At 44.3% G+C, this 12,559-nt stretch overlaps 1 protein-coding gene across 1 annotated transcript; it reads left to right on the forward strand.

Moving 5' to 3' along the window:
• The first annotated feature begins 260 nt into the window (after nt 1–260).
• On the forward strand, nt 261–9,799 carry dll4 (delta-like 4 (Drosophila)). Its single transcript, XM_026142949.1, has 11 exons — nt 261–699; nt 862–1,122; nt 1,512–1,569; nt 2,247–2,510; nt 4,433–4,493; nt 5,539–5,669; nt 5,900–6,069; nt 6,169–6,388; nt 6,888–7,623; nt 7,968–8,076; nt 8,585–9,799. Exons 1-11 carry the CDS (start codon nt 646–648, stop codon nt 8,588–8,590), a joined length of 2,070 nt encoding a protein of 689 aa, XP_025998734.1. The 5' UTR covers nt 261–645; the 3' UTR covers nt 8,591–9,799.
• Nucleotides 9,800–12,559: the final 2,760 nt, after the last annotated feature.

Consider the following 12,559-nt stretch of genomic DNA (forward strand, 5'->3'; position numbering starts at 1 on the left):
CCCCGCATATTGTGCGCTAAAAATAAGTCAGCAGATGTTGGGGGCTTGTTAATAATCGCCCGGTATCCATGGTGGTCAGTCATCTCTCTGCCAGTGGGTATTAAATCTGGATAATTGTTGGGGTGGAAAGAGAAGGGGGTTGAATATGTAAAGTGGGCGGTGCCAGTTGGGTGAGTGGCAGTTTATGTAATGAGCAGCGCAGTGGTAGTCTATATATCTGGGAGGAGACACACTAGGGTTCATTCAGTAGTAATAAGACGAGTGATGAACGTCCGTGGCGCACTGACGCACCGACTTGAGCACCAAAACAAGGTCTGAGCCGCGCGCACACAGAGGAGTTGACCATTGTGGAGTACAATATCATGCAAGGAGAGGACGCCTGCTGACGGAGTGGGACACAGCTGTGGATATTGGTCTTCCCTCACCTTTGGATAACTTGGAGATTGGAAACGCTTCCTCTGGACGCTTTTGACGCACGGCAACAAGGAGCTATTGAGGACTAATCGGGAGTGGAGGATTTATAGTGTTTCGTGGAAGGGTTTTTTTCAATACCCTATTTGTTTACCTCGGCGTCAATACTTCGGAATAAGAAGGTTTTGCTGCGTGAGTGGCTGGTGACGCGGCTGCCCTGGAGAAACAAGAAGGATGGCAGCCTGGTTCACCTTTACCATCGCATTTAGCACCACGTTAATATCACAGGTATGAAAGAGGATCTACATCTCCTTGGTGGTCCTGAGACCTCGGCGAAACCAGAAGGAGAGCCGACTGTTTAATTTTTACCCCCCTCCTTTTTTTAAATAACAGAATAAGCTTCATGTAGCTGCACGGCGTTTTCTTAAATAATATTTCCTTCTCTTTTAGGTATTTGGATCCGGAGTTTTTGAGCTGGATCTCCACGAATTTAAAAACCACAAAGGTCTGCTTGCAAACGGAGATGCATGCAAACCCAACTGCAGGACTTATTTTAGAATTTGCTTGAAGAACTATCAGGCTGTGGTCTCTCCAGGTGACTGCATCTTTGGAAGTACAATGACACCAGTGCTGGGGACAAACTCTTTCAGCGCCAAGGACAGTGGCACTTTACCTACACCGATTCAAATACCCTTCAACTTTGGCTGGCCGGTAAGGGCGTGGAGCAGCACATCCACTTTATTTGTTTCACTACAGCGATTGCTATTATGTTGATTTCGGGGAACTGCTATGCATTTTGGGAGCGCACCGATTATTGGTCAGCTAGTCTAATCCATATCATTAGGTAATACTCTTTCGACTAACAGATTGGACTGCTGCCATGTCGTTCATTTCAAAATCCAGAAAGGCTCTCGTGATCACTGTGACACATATTTCCTCGTGCAGTCTTAAGTCTGATTTAAATTTCTCTTCTCAATTAGCAGGAGCCTATGAAATACAAAAATAAGCAAGATTTAGGCTCTCGTCTAAATTGCGAGCACTCTTTTTTTAATCGCTATAGTATTTGTAGCATGTATTAACGGCATATGTTTTCTCTTTAGGGGTCCTTTTCATTAATAATTGAAGCCTGGCATTCACCTTATGGAAACCTACCTGTAGGTAAGTGCAGCCTTTTTTGCCACAGGAGGGAGCTCTGTCTGTAGGTTTAACACACTCCAGTCGGTTTACAATTTTTGCACACTTAACATGCACGAAAGCAGAAAATAAATTGGGCTATTAAATGCAGTTTAGTCACTGAAGTGTTCCCCCTCCACCTCCCGTTAATTGTTCATCATTTCAGACAATTTTCACGCCTATTCATGCCTTTGTTATGAACTTCAGAACACCTTTTTCATTCTTATACCCAATACAATTGAACTTCCTCTAGTTTATTTTTGGCGTGGGAAAGAGCTGTGGGCTTTGGTGAGAATACTCAGTGCTTGCCAAAAGCCCCTGACTACATCTTCCTGTATTTTACACCTTACTCTGTTCTGCCCTTTGGAAGAGGGGACTGGGCCTGGGAATGTTTTTGCTGACGGAAAGAAAGAGGAAATTTCAACCTGAGTTTATCTTTCATCTAAGCTGTATGGGATTTGATAAGGGATGCAGCTTGGCACTGGGCAGATTATTAAAGCAAAAGTGGATGACTTTTGACCTCACAAGCCATTTATGATGCATAAGTGACATAAAACCATAATCAATCCAGGACATGGGCAGGTTTAAACTCTAAACTTCCTCCATTAGTTCTGACTTCCTCTTCCTTCTCCTCTTTTTTCTTTTTCTTCATCTTCTTTCAGAAACCAACAACCAAGACGCTTTGATTAGCCTCTTTACCATCCAAAGACAACTTGGTGTAGGAACTGACTGGTCTCAGGATACACTGGCCAATGTGCAGACAGAGCTGAAGTATTCGTACCGATTCATCTGCAATGAAAGTTACTACGGAGAAAGTTGTTCCAAAAAGTGCACGCCCAGGGATGACCGATTCGGCCACTACACCTGCACCCGTGATGGACAGCTATCCTGTCTGCCCGGCTGGAAGGGGAAATACTGCGAAGAACGTAAGCAACCAGCTACATAATCTTTATGTTTTACAACTGTCTGGCTCACTTGCTATCAGTAGTCTATTCTTGGTGATCACAGTCTGTAGTTGCTTCAACTCAATCTGATTGTAATGAGTTTTTGGATAGTGTTCTGCAGGATTTGGTGGACAGGCCTTACCTTAAAGTGGTTAACTGTCCAATACTCTGATGAATCTGTTTCTGTACATCGTCCTTTGCTCTTCATAATCGTTATAATGGTTTCTGCCTATAGAGAGAAATGCATAAGTTTGATATCAGCTGTTGCTAGTATGTGAGTTGTGTAACCCATAGGTCATCATCCTCAAGGCCACAGGATGTTTGAGTGCTATAACTAGACATGACCTCATGATATCTGGCAAGTCTGATAGGCAATTTTGGTGTGGAATGCATTTTTCATAGCTGTTTGCTTCATATAATTTGTAATCATGTAATTCTGACGTGCAATTGGTGGGTTTGTGGGTACTCATTGAATATGGGTTTTCTTGGCGGGGGCAGGCTTAGCACGACAACAGGCACATTATACTTGTGCAAACCCACTTGGCCAGATCGTGCACCAGCACTCCCAAGATTTGGAAAGTTCTGAATGAGCCTATGAGGAGGCTCGATGCCATTTGGCTCCACAATACCAAGGGCCCCCTTTCACCAAAACAAATTAATCAAAGAGTAGATTGGAAGGAGGCACCGTGAGAGTAATAGTTACCATGTGCTGGATATGTGGCCACACGGGTGACAGCGGATCTGTCATCCATGTCACTTGGCGGCGAAAGAGAAATTGGCATGTGCTATTTTGACTGTGGCGCCAAATTCTAACCAGATGGGCTCACGTGTTGCAATTACACACACATCAATCGCCACTGACTACAGAAAATATACATGAGAAAGACAGATTGGGCATCTTTCAGAGGCCATAATTTGCCTTCTCGCTCACACGCTCCCATACATAAATTTTAACAAGCCCGGCCGTTCGGGGCCATAGTGTAGAGTTTGAAGGAGCTTAGTAGCAAACACATTAATGCAGAAACACACACTGTGGACACTTGCGCACAGTGGTAGTAGTAGTAGTCACGTGACACAAATGGCTGGCTAACTTAAGCTAAATCTACGCGTATTAGCGAACATTTACCTGCCGTTTCTGTCCAGGTAAGTTAAAGGAAGAGCTGTTAATTTCTGTTTACTACTGTACCTTCAGAAAGCGCGTGCCCGGTAACTTAATCTGCAGGAGAGAGGGGAGGGCGCGAGGGGGTGCGCGCGGGCATTGATAGAAGGAGCCCGGGCGACTGCACGCGCCAAGGTTAATCGCAGCATTATTATCCGCCACGCGCCACCGATGTTTAGTCCCCTTCCATTGTTGGGCGCGCGGTAGTGGCAGCTGCAAATATGGTTCTGGCAGACCACAAACAACAATAGTGACAGCTGTCTGCTATTGAGAGCGAGCATCTGTTCTGGACTAAACCGGCCGCTTACTGTCAGTCGCCTGATATGTTGCCCCGGCGAATCAGTGTCATGACCGGTACACTTAAAACAGGACAAACAAACTCTCACCCACACACACACACAAACGACCCACCCAGTGGCAGCTGTGGGTGTGGCGGACAGGTTTAGATCAAATGGAGGCTTCTGAGGAAAGTTGAGCCTCACCAAGGCCCCGTGTACTTTAATATACAGAGCTTACAGTTGGCTATTTCAAGGAAAGCCTTGGTTGTTGTGTGCCTAATGGCAGTGCAAGGGGCTTGTGTGACATTTTAGCTTATGGTTTATTTTTAACAGTATGGAAAATGTGAAATTGTCACACCTGATGTATTGTGTCAGGAGGAACAGGTGGACAACAGGCAAAGAACAGTAAAAGAGCAGCACCCTTACTGTAAGTTTCATTTTTTTCTCTCTCTTCTTTCTGCTTGTAGCTATCTGTCTGGAGGGTTGCAGCGAGAGGAATGGAAACTGCACCAAACCTGGCGAGTGTGTGTAAGTATTAATAATTGCAAGTGTTGAAATATGTGTTGGCTGTTAGGAAAGGAGCACATATGGGCACAGCGTCAGCTCCTTTCATGTGGAAGGCCTGGGTTGTTTTTCACTCAACTTCTTCACTCAGCTGCCTCCCAGTTTATGCGCAACAAAAGCACTTTTATCATCCGAGGATCCACATGAGCTGAAATATTTCCATATGATTCATTAAGTGAGGCTGAAGTTCACGTCAGCGTTTCGGTCCGCGCCCTCTCTTCACAGCATCACTCACTGAGTTCTCCGCTTCCCATGTTCCCTCCTTGTCACTGCCCTATCTCACTCACCAGCGTGGATAATTCACACACACACACACTCACCCACTCGCTGTGATTTTTTATTTTTGCCCTCTTTTTAGGCACAAATCCACCGTTCCCACCACTAAAACCATTCCAGATTAAGGTTAAATCCTTTAGATACCAGTAAAGCTGCTCCCATGTCTCTGCGCACTAAGTAACAGAAAAATGTTTTAACCTTTAAAAGAGCATCTTAAGTCCCACGATCTTAGGAACCTTTAGGAAGCATCTTAATCTTTAAAAAATATTTTTGCTTGGGTATTATTATATTATAATTAGTAATCTTTAAACACAATAAAGATCCCTGCTTCCAGCCCCACTCTTAGCATTAACGTCTACACATGCTGTACATACATTGTATAACCTACCTGTACAAATAAAGTGCAGTTTCACTGAGTGATGAGCGATGAACTAACAAGATTTTACTACTACAAGATCTCACTTTTAGCCAAGTGAAAGTTTGTTTGTTTGTTTGTTTTTTTCAGATTTCTGTGATGCATTAATTAATCATCTAATGATTGTGTCCAACTGTGGTATGACGCAGTTACTGATGTTAACCGATTTCTTAATATTAACATCCAATTAATCTGTTACAGGGATATTTAATCTGAGTTATTTGATGGCTTAAGACTGCAATCACAACACTTTTAGCATGAGAAAAAAAACAAAGACTAATGTTTTAAATGTCTTTCGTTTTTGTTTTAATTTTTCAGATGCAGAGATGGCTGGCAGGGCACGTTCTGTGACGAGTGCAGGAAGTACCCGGCCTGCAAGCACGGTACCTGCCAGCTGCCGTGGCAGTGTAACTGTCAGGAGGGCTGGGGAGGCCTATTATGTGACCAAGGTACGCCAGACAACTTGGCTCACTGCTGCTATTCCTTTTTAAAAAGATGCTCTCATATTACTTGCACCCTGTTTTCATTTGAATTAACTTGAAAGCATTAGTAAATTAGGTTTCCTCTGAAGTGTTCTATTCATAGCTTTCTACACATCCGGGGGTAGATTGGTTGTGTGTGTGTGTCTCCTGCAGACACCCTGTAAACAAACACTCTTCTCCTCTCTCCCCCAATCCAGACCTGAACTTCTGCACCCATCACCATCCCTGCTTGAATGGCGCCACTTGCATGAACACTGGCCAGGGAAGCTATACGTGTACATGCTTGCCAGGCTTCACGGGGGTCAAATGTGAGCTGGAGATGAAGGAGTGTGACAGCAACCCCTGCAGGAATGGGGGGACATGCACAGTAAGTAGGAAACTGAGCGGTGCATGCCCACCTTTAGGTTTCAACATTCACTGCTGATCATACTTACTCACTGACTTGTTTTTATTTCCATTTCTCAAGAATCTGGAGAGTGGCTACATGTGCACCTGTCCCCAGGGCTTTGAGGGTTCCCACTGTGAGCACAGCCTGCTGACCTGTGCCGACTCTCCCTGCTTCCACAAGGGGAAATGTAAGGAAAAGGACAACGGGCGCAGCTACATGTGTGAGTGTCCCAGAGGCTACACCGGGCTCAACTGCGAGAAGAAAGTGGACAAGTGCACGTCGCTTCCCTGCGCTAATGGTACAGTCTTCCTTTCCTCTTTGCCCCCCCCCCCCCTTTTTTCTGAACTTCCCTTTCCCCCCCCACTCCAATTCCTGCCACTGGAACAACAGGAATTGGTGGGAACTTGGTGTCTATTGTCCTCCATGTAAACACTCAGCAGCTTCGAGCAGCAGCTTGTAAATGTCACCACAGCTTGCTGTGGTTGTTGATGAAAGGGGACAAATAGCCAGCGCAGTTCAATTTCTGTCCTCATGTAAACACAGAGGGCTCTGGGATTGTTCTGCGCTGGGAGAACAATATGCAGCACTGCGGTCACACTGTGGATTCAGTGGAAATGTGTGAACTCAAGCAGCCTCGCGGGAGGGATTACGGAGATTGTGTTCTCTGTCTTTGATTTTGAAACGCCTCAGTGTCGAAACGTCTCTCACTCTGTTTGCTAATGGTAGCTTCTGAGTTTCCTCCGAACCTGTATTCGTTGATGCTTATGATCTACATCCGCTTTCTCTTTTTTTCATAGGAGGTCTGTGTCAGCTCCATGGTGGCATCCGTGTGTGCAGCTGCCGCGCAGGGTTTACCGGCCAGCGCTGCGAAATCAACATCAACGAGTGTGCTGGAAACCCCTGCCTTAATGGAGGCACCTGCCAGGACCGAATCAACGACTACACCTGCATCTGTCCTGCCGGCTACGGAGGGCGAAACTGCGACCGGATCCTGAACGAGTGTTCCCTTCGGGCCTGCCTCAATGGGGGTACTTGCAGTGGGGGAGGTGGGCCGGGCAAGTCTCCAGCAACTTGCAGCTGCCCCGCTGGATTCACTGGACCCCAATGCGAATATTTCGCCGTCACCTCTCCTGTGACCACCGGAGAGAACAAAGATGGTTTCCAGTGGGCGGCGGTTTCTCTGGCTGTTGGGCTGGTGGCACTACTGGTGGTGCTGTGCATGGTGGTCTTGGCCTTGAGGCACATCCACAGGCAAGCCCAGAGGCAGCGAAGAGAATCAGAGACTATGAACAACTTGTCCAGCAGTCAGAGGGATAACCTGATCCCAGTGTCCCAGCTCAAAAACACCAACCAGAAAATCAGCCTGGAAGTAGACTGTGACTCAGAGAAATCAAACTTTATTCATAAAAACTATCACTTGGACCCTTACAACTCGAAATCAAAGGAGTTCAAGGACGAAAAGTCACAAGAGGATAAAAGTCTTATTTATGACAAGGGTTTAGATGATAAAATGCCTTTGAGTAGAGTGTACAGGTAAGAGAAAACATCTTTGCATGTCTTTATACTCTCGTCTTGGCTGCGATAATGTCTGTTAAAGAACTATTTATTCCACTCACATAGATAGTGTGTATATATACAGGGCTCTGCTGAGTAGAAATGACTGTTATGTATGAGAAGCCTCTGTCATGTAATCCTCATTTGCACCCAACAGTGGGCCCCCGACCATACATTGCTCTTCATCCACAGAGTTTATATTGAACAAGTGCTTAGCTATGTACTCTTCTTTGCTGCTTCGCCGCATGTGTATACACCTAACGCATAGTTCTGCCATGTGCTTCTAGTTTGCATTAACACAAAGTGTGATTTGTGTTTTGCAGCGAAAAGCCAGAGTGTAGAATATCTACAATATGCTCCTCGAGAGACTCCATGTACCAGTCGGTATTTGTTATAGCGGAAGAGAGGAAGGAATGCGTCATAGCGACTGAGGTAAGGCAAATAAATAAATAAATGAAATGAAATAAAATCACGTCTTCATCAGCATTGCCTTAGATCCTCTATTTGACATCCATTAGGTTGTCTCAAGTGCACGATTCCTCACTAGTACACCAACATTCATAGGAGAAGATGAGACTTGCTGTTTTTCCCTGTTTTTTTTGGTATTCTGACCTAAGCTGGGGGGGAAACGCAATCACGTGCATTATTGGTTTCTATAAATTATGCTAGCTACACTTTATCTTGGCCATATGAAGACCTAAAGTGAGAACCTATAATGATTTCTCACACATGTTTGGCTCTGCTCAGTCTCAAAGGTGCTATGTTTTAGTGCTGTGGCTTTTAGTGGAATTTTTAGGATGTTTACTTCCAAGCAAAACATAACAGTGATACCGGTGCGTTTGAGCTAAAGGAGTGCTTGGAAACTGTTTTTAATTTGCTGTTTTTATGTTGTTCAAATTATTTGGTGTAACTCCATTTTTTTCTCTCTTTTATCCCACAGGTATAAACTGTGAGTGTCAGAAGGCAAGGGAACGAGGGGGGGAGACACAATCAAGGCAGAATGTAATATTCTGGATTGTTTACAAATGCTGAGAAGAGACTGGAGATCATTTTAGATGTTCACTGCTGCTCTGGAACACTTGAGAACTGGAGAGGGCAGAAAAGTCTGCTCTGCAAAAAGGAAAGAAAAACAAAAACAACAAAAAAAAGGACAGAATTGAAAAACTTTGACCGAGTGTTTGTATGCAACACATGTACAGTGAAGGACCTCTCTCAGTCGCGACAATGGTTAACTGGACTGGCAAAAAAATAGACTGACTGCACGAGGTGTGACGACAGCATCAGTGAAATTATTAAACTTCTAACCTTGGCCATCCTGGACAGTAAAAAAAAAGAGAGAGAGATAAAGGGTGGATTGTCGCCCTGTGTATCTAACCTGGCCTTGTGTGATAATCATGATGACTTTGACAGCCAACCAATCAGTAAAAAAGAAAAGGTGCCTAAAGATTTGACCACTCCAAATCCGCCCCCCCCACCTTTCTCCTTCTTTCCAGCCAGCTTCGCCTGCTATGCAAGACTCAGGGTCTAGACGAGTGAACTCACCCCGTGTCACAATCCAACCTCACCACTGCTGAGTTCTGAATGTCTGAAACTAATCTTCAGCCGTCAATCACGTGGAAAAAAGAAATTTGGGGGGGGGGTGGACACGTCATGCGCAAGGGTGAAGATCGTATGCAGCCCAAATTCACTAGAAGCCTTAAAAAACGGGGTTTGAATGCTCAGTTGTGTGCCCCTGTCTATCCTTGGATCGATTTGCACTACCAAAATAAATAAACAAAAACAATGGGGGAAAAAAATACTTTGAAAATCAACAGAGATTTGAAGAGAAAACCACAGGAGCACAACAGTCAGTGCAGTGCCAGCACGATCCAAGAGAAAGGGAAAAGTTTGCGCATAGAAAAAAGGTGTTGGGTTTTTTTTTTTTTGTTCTTTTTAATGCAACTGAAAACAAGAGACTCAAAACGAGAAGAAAAAGACTGTCACACCACTGCCTGCCTATAATGAATTTCAAAAGTACAGAACCAATAATGTAATTTTTTTTAAATGAGTATTTCCAGAGTTTTAATTTAAATATGACACACTGCTCTTTATATGTTTTATAATGTTATTTTGTATATAATGCATATTTATAAGGACCAAACTTCTGTAGAATAAAAAATTCTGTGAAAATTTCTGGAAAGAAATTATTTATGAGGCCTTTTTTTTTTCTTTTACATTATTGACCGTGTGTGTCTAGTATTTATTTATATCTGTTTAGCTTCATTTCAGCCAACAGCATTGGTTTAATCAGTGCTAACTGCTCTCCTGCAGTAACACAACATCACATATAATGTTTTGGACATTTGGTAAATGAAGGTCCTTGAATGTAGTATGTCTACCTCGAGTAATTCCTGGAAATGCTGTTGGCTCTGGCCCCACTCACTCAGCCACCCACCCACCCCCTTGTTTCTCTCTCTCCAGCCCTAAATTGGCTTGAAATTCAAATCCGTTTCCACGGATACCACCCCCTCAAGCTGGAAATGGTGAAACAAAGCCCGGTGCGGGGCAAAAGGGGGAATGCCTCCCCACCACCACTACTCTTCTCTCTCTCACCCCTCCCTCCTCATAAAGCTCGTGCACGCAAACGTGCACACACGCGCAGCCGTCCAAGCAGATGCCGTGGGGGAGCGCGGTGTGAGTCTGCAGTGCCATAAAAACAGCAGCATATGCCAAGCCTCTCAGCCTGTGCGCACGACCCACAGAGACCTCCTCCCATAAAAAATACACTCAGGCACTTGCAGGCTCCCCAACTGCTCTTCCTCCCCTTCAGGGTTAAGAGCAATATTTCAATGCCCGGTTCCGTACCACCCACTCCTCTGCAAACAAAGCTGGAGAGAGGACCTGGCACCAGCAGAGAGGAGGGTGAAACCAGATGGAAGCCAGCGGATCTGTGAGGATTCCACATAAATAAATAAGTCAACTTTTCTAAAATAGAGATCTTTATCAGAGTACTCTTCTTCGTCTTGCTATCATTTACCATCCTCATCTATTTGGAAAATAGCCACTGTTCCATACAGTTTGGAAGAGCGCTTAAGGATCAGTGTTTTTATTATTTTTTTTTTTATTTTCTCTTTTTTCCTTTCTCTCTCGCTCTCTTTCTCTCTGTGTGTGTGTGTGTGTGTGTGTGTGTCATGCACATTATCAGAATCTCTCCTGACTCCAATTAACACAAATGCTGCAACAGTCAACACCCCCCTAATCAGCAGCAATCAACACTCAGCAGAGAATCTGGATGGTTTTTCCCTCACACACACACTCATCCACACACACTCATCCTGTCAGCCCGTTGACCTAGGCATCCTCATCCTCAGCTAGGGTGTGTTCATTAAAAAAAAGGAAAAAAAGAAAAGAGTTTGGAAAGGGGAGCTTCCGCACATGCTCGGAAAAAACATACGTGCTATCACAGTGATGAATCACCCAGTTAAAGGCCTCTCGCGCTGTGGTCATCTGTTACCTGACCCAGCCTGATAGCGCTTCCCACCGTCCCCACACTCACACCTACGAGCAAGAGCGCTCTCTCATCCACACTCCATCGCACATGCTAAGGCTCTGCTCTTTGGCCTCTCGGTGTCCATAACACAGTCAGGCATTTTCATTGTGTTATAATCACAGCATCCTGTTTGTGACCCGGTGACATCAGTTCCTGTTTCCTCCCTGATTAAAAAAAAAAGGGAAAAAAGCAGAACATGCCACTGCATGCTGACTGCTTTTCTCACGCATCGTTTTCATTTCGTTCTGTACTTAGCTCGCACACATGACTCGGGCTCTCAGGAAACATCCTCAAAACAAGCCAGGGCCCAGACAAACACACTAATCAGTGCTATTTATTCCCAATCTAGGAAAAGGGAAGAAAATAAAATGTATAAATTGATGTGTGAGCAAAGCAGATGTTGAAAGTGCCAGTCAGGAGTTGAAAGTTGCAGGTTGTCTTTCTTTTTATAGCTGGAGCTCTTGTGGTTTGTTAAAATCCTTAAGTGGCTTCAAACAGCATGAGTTTGTTATTGTTGGCCTATGTGTCCTTGCCCTGCCCTGTTGAGGTGAGCCTGATCCAAATATTGATAGTATCGATACCAACCCTGGTATCGGTATTTGTATTGGATCAATACTAGCACAATCCGGTTGTTCAGTGATGACGCCACGAATCCTACTTCCGGGTCTAAAGTAGTGTGCGTTTAATATGGCTTTTGTGTTGTTAACATGTTTAATGTTATGTATTTTCTTCTATTTGATCTCAAAAAGCTCCTAAAACAGTCAGTGATCACTGTTGACCTCCCTCGGCTTTTATTACCGCTAATCATTTATTTAAGCTCAGTTTTTAAAACCCTAGGATGTAACTACAGCCCAGCCCATGCAGCAGTATATGAATGACTAACCTCGTATTGTGGATGGATTATCTCAGTTGTTCTCCTGGCTGAAGTTTGGTCCTTTTACAGCATCCTGCCATGCGATTACATTTGTTCCTGACCACCGAGAACACTCACATTAACTTTTATCGAGTGGAAAAAAAGTTAGCTTGTTTATATTATGCTAACATAGCTGTGTCGCTAGCGGTCACGTAGCACATCATTATATACCAGCTAGCCCAACTTCAGTAACCCTACAAACGTCACTGCTGTTTAGTTTTCTGTCTTCATTTATGCTGGAAGTGATAGCAGAGCTGCACGTTTTAATTTGTTTCCAAAACCCCGCAGTCAGGACATGCTATATTGTATTTAGATAGAAGCTAGCGAGCTAACTCCTTGCTAACTTCTAACTCCGTTAAATGTCATAAATTCGGTTTTCATGGATGCCTGGATGTTAAACTCAATTGTTACACCTGGTAGAGCAGAACGCTGATCATTTTATTAAAGATGAAAGACTTTAGACAGTTTTTCAA

The sequence above is a fragment of the Astatotilapia calliptera genome, chromosome 15 (genome assembly GCF_900246225.1).
Source record: "Astatotilapia calliptera chromosome 15, fAstCal1.2, whole genome shotgun sequence".
Lineage (NCBI taxonomy): Eukaryota > Metazoa > Chordata > Actinopteri > Cichliformes > Cichlidae > Astatotilapia > Astatotilapia calliptera.

Excerpts from the sequence above, each read along its gene's own strand:
- dll4 (XM_026142949.1), top strand. The coding sequence starts at position 646 with ATGGCAGCCTGGTTCACCTTTACCATCGCATTTAGCACCACGTTAATA. Across the intron at positions 1,570-2,246 it reads TTATGGAAACCTACCTGTAG|AAACCAACAACCAAGACGCT; the intron begins GTAAGTGCAGCC and ends ATCTTCTTTCAG. Across the intron at positions 2,511-4,432 it reads GGGGAAATACTGCGAAGAAC|CTATCTGTCTGGAGGGTTGC; the intron begins GTAAGCAACCAG and ends TTCTGCTTGTAG.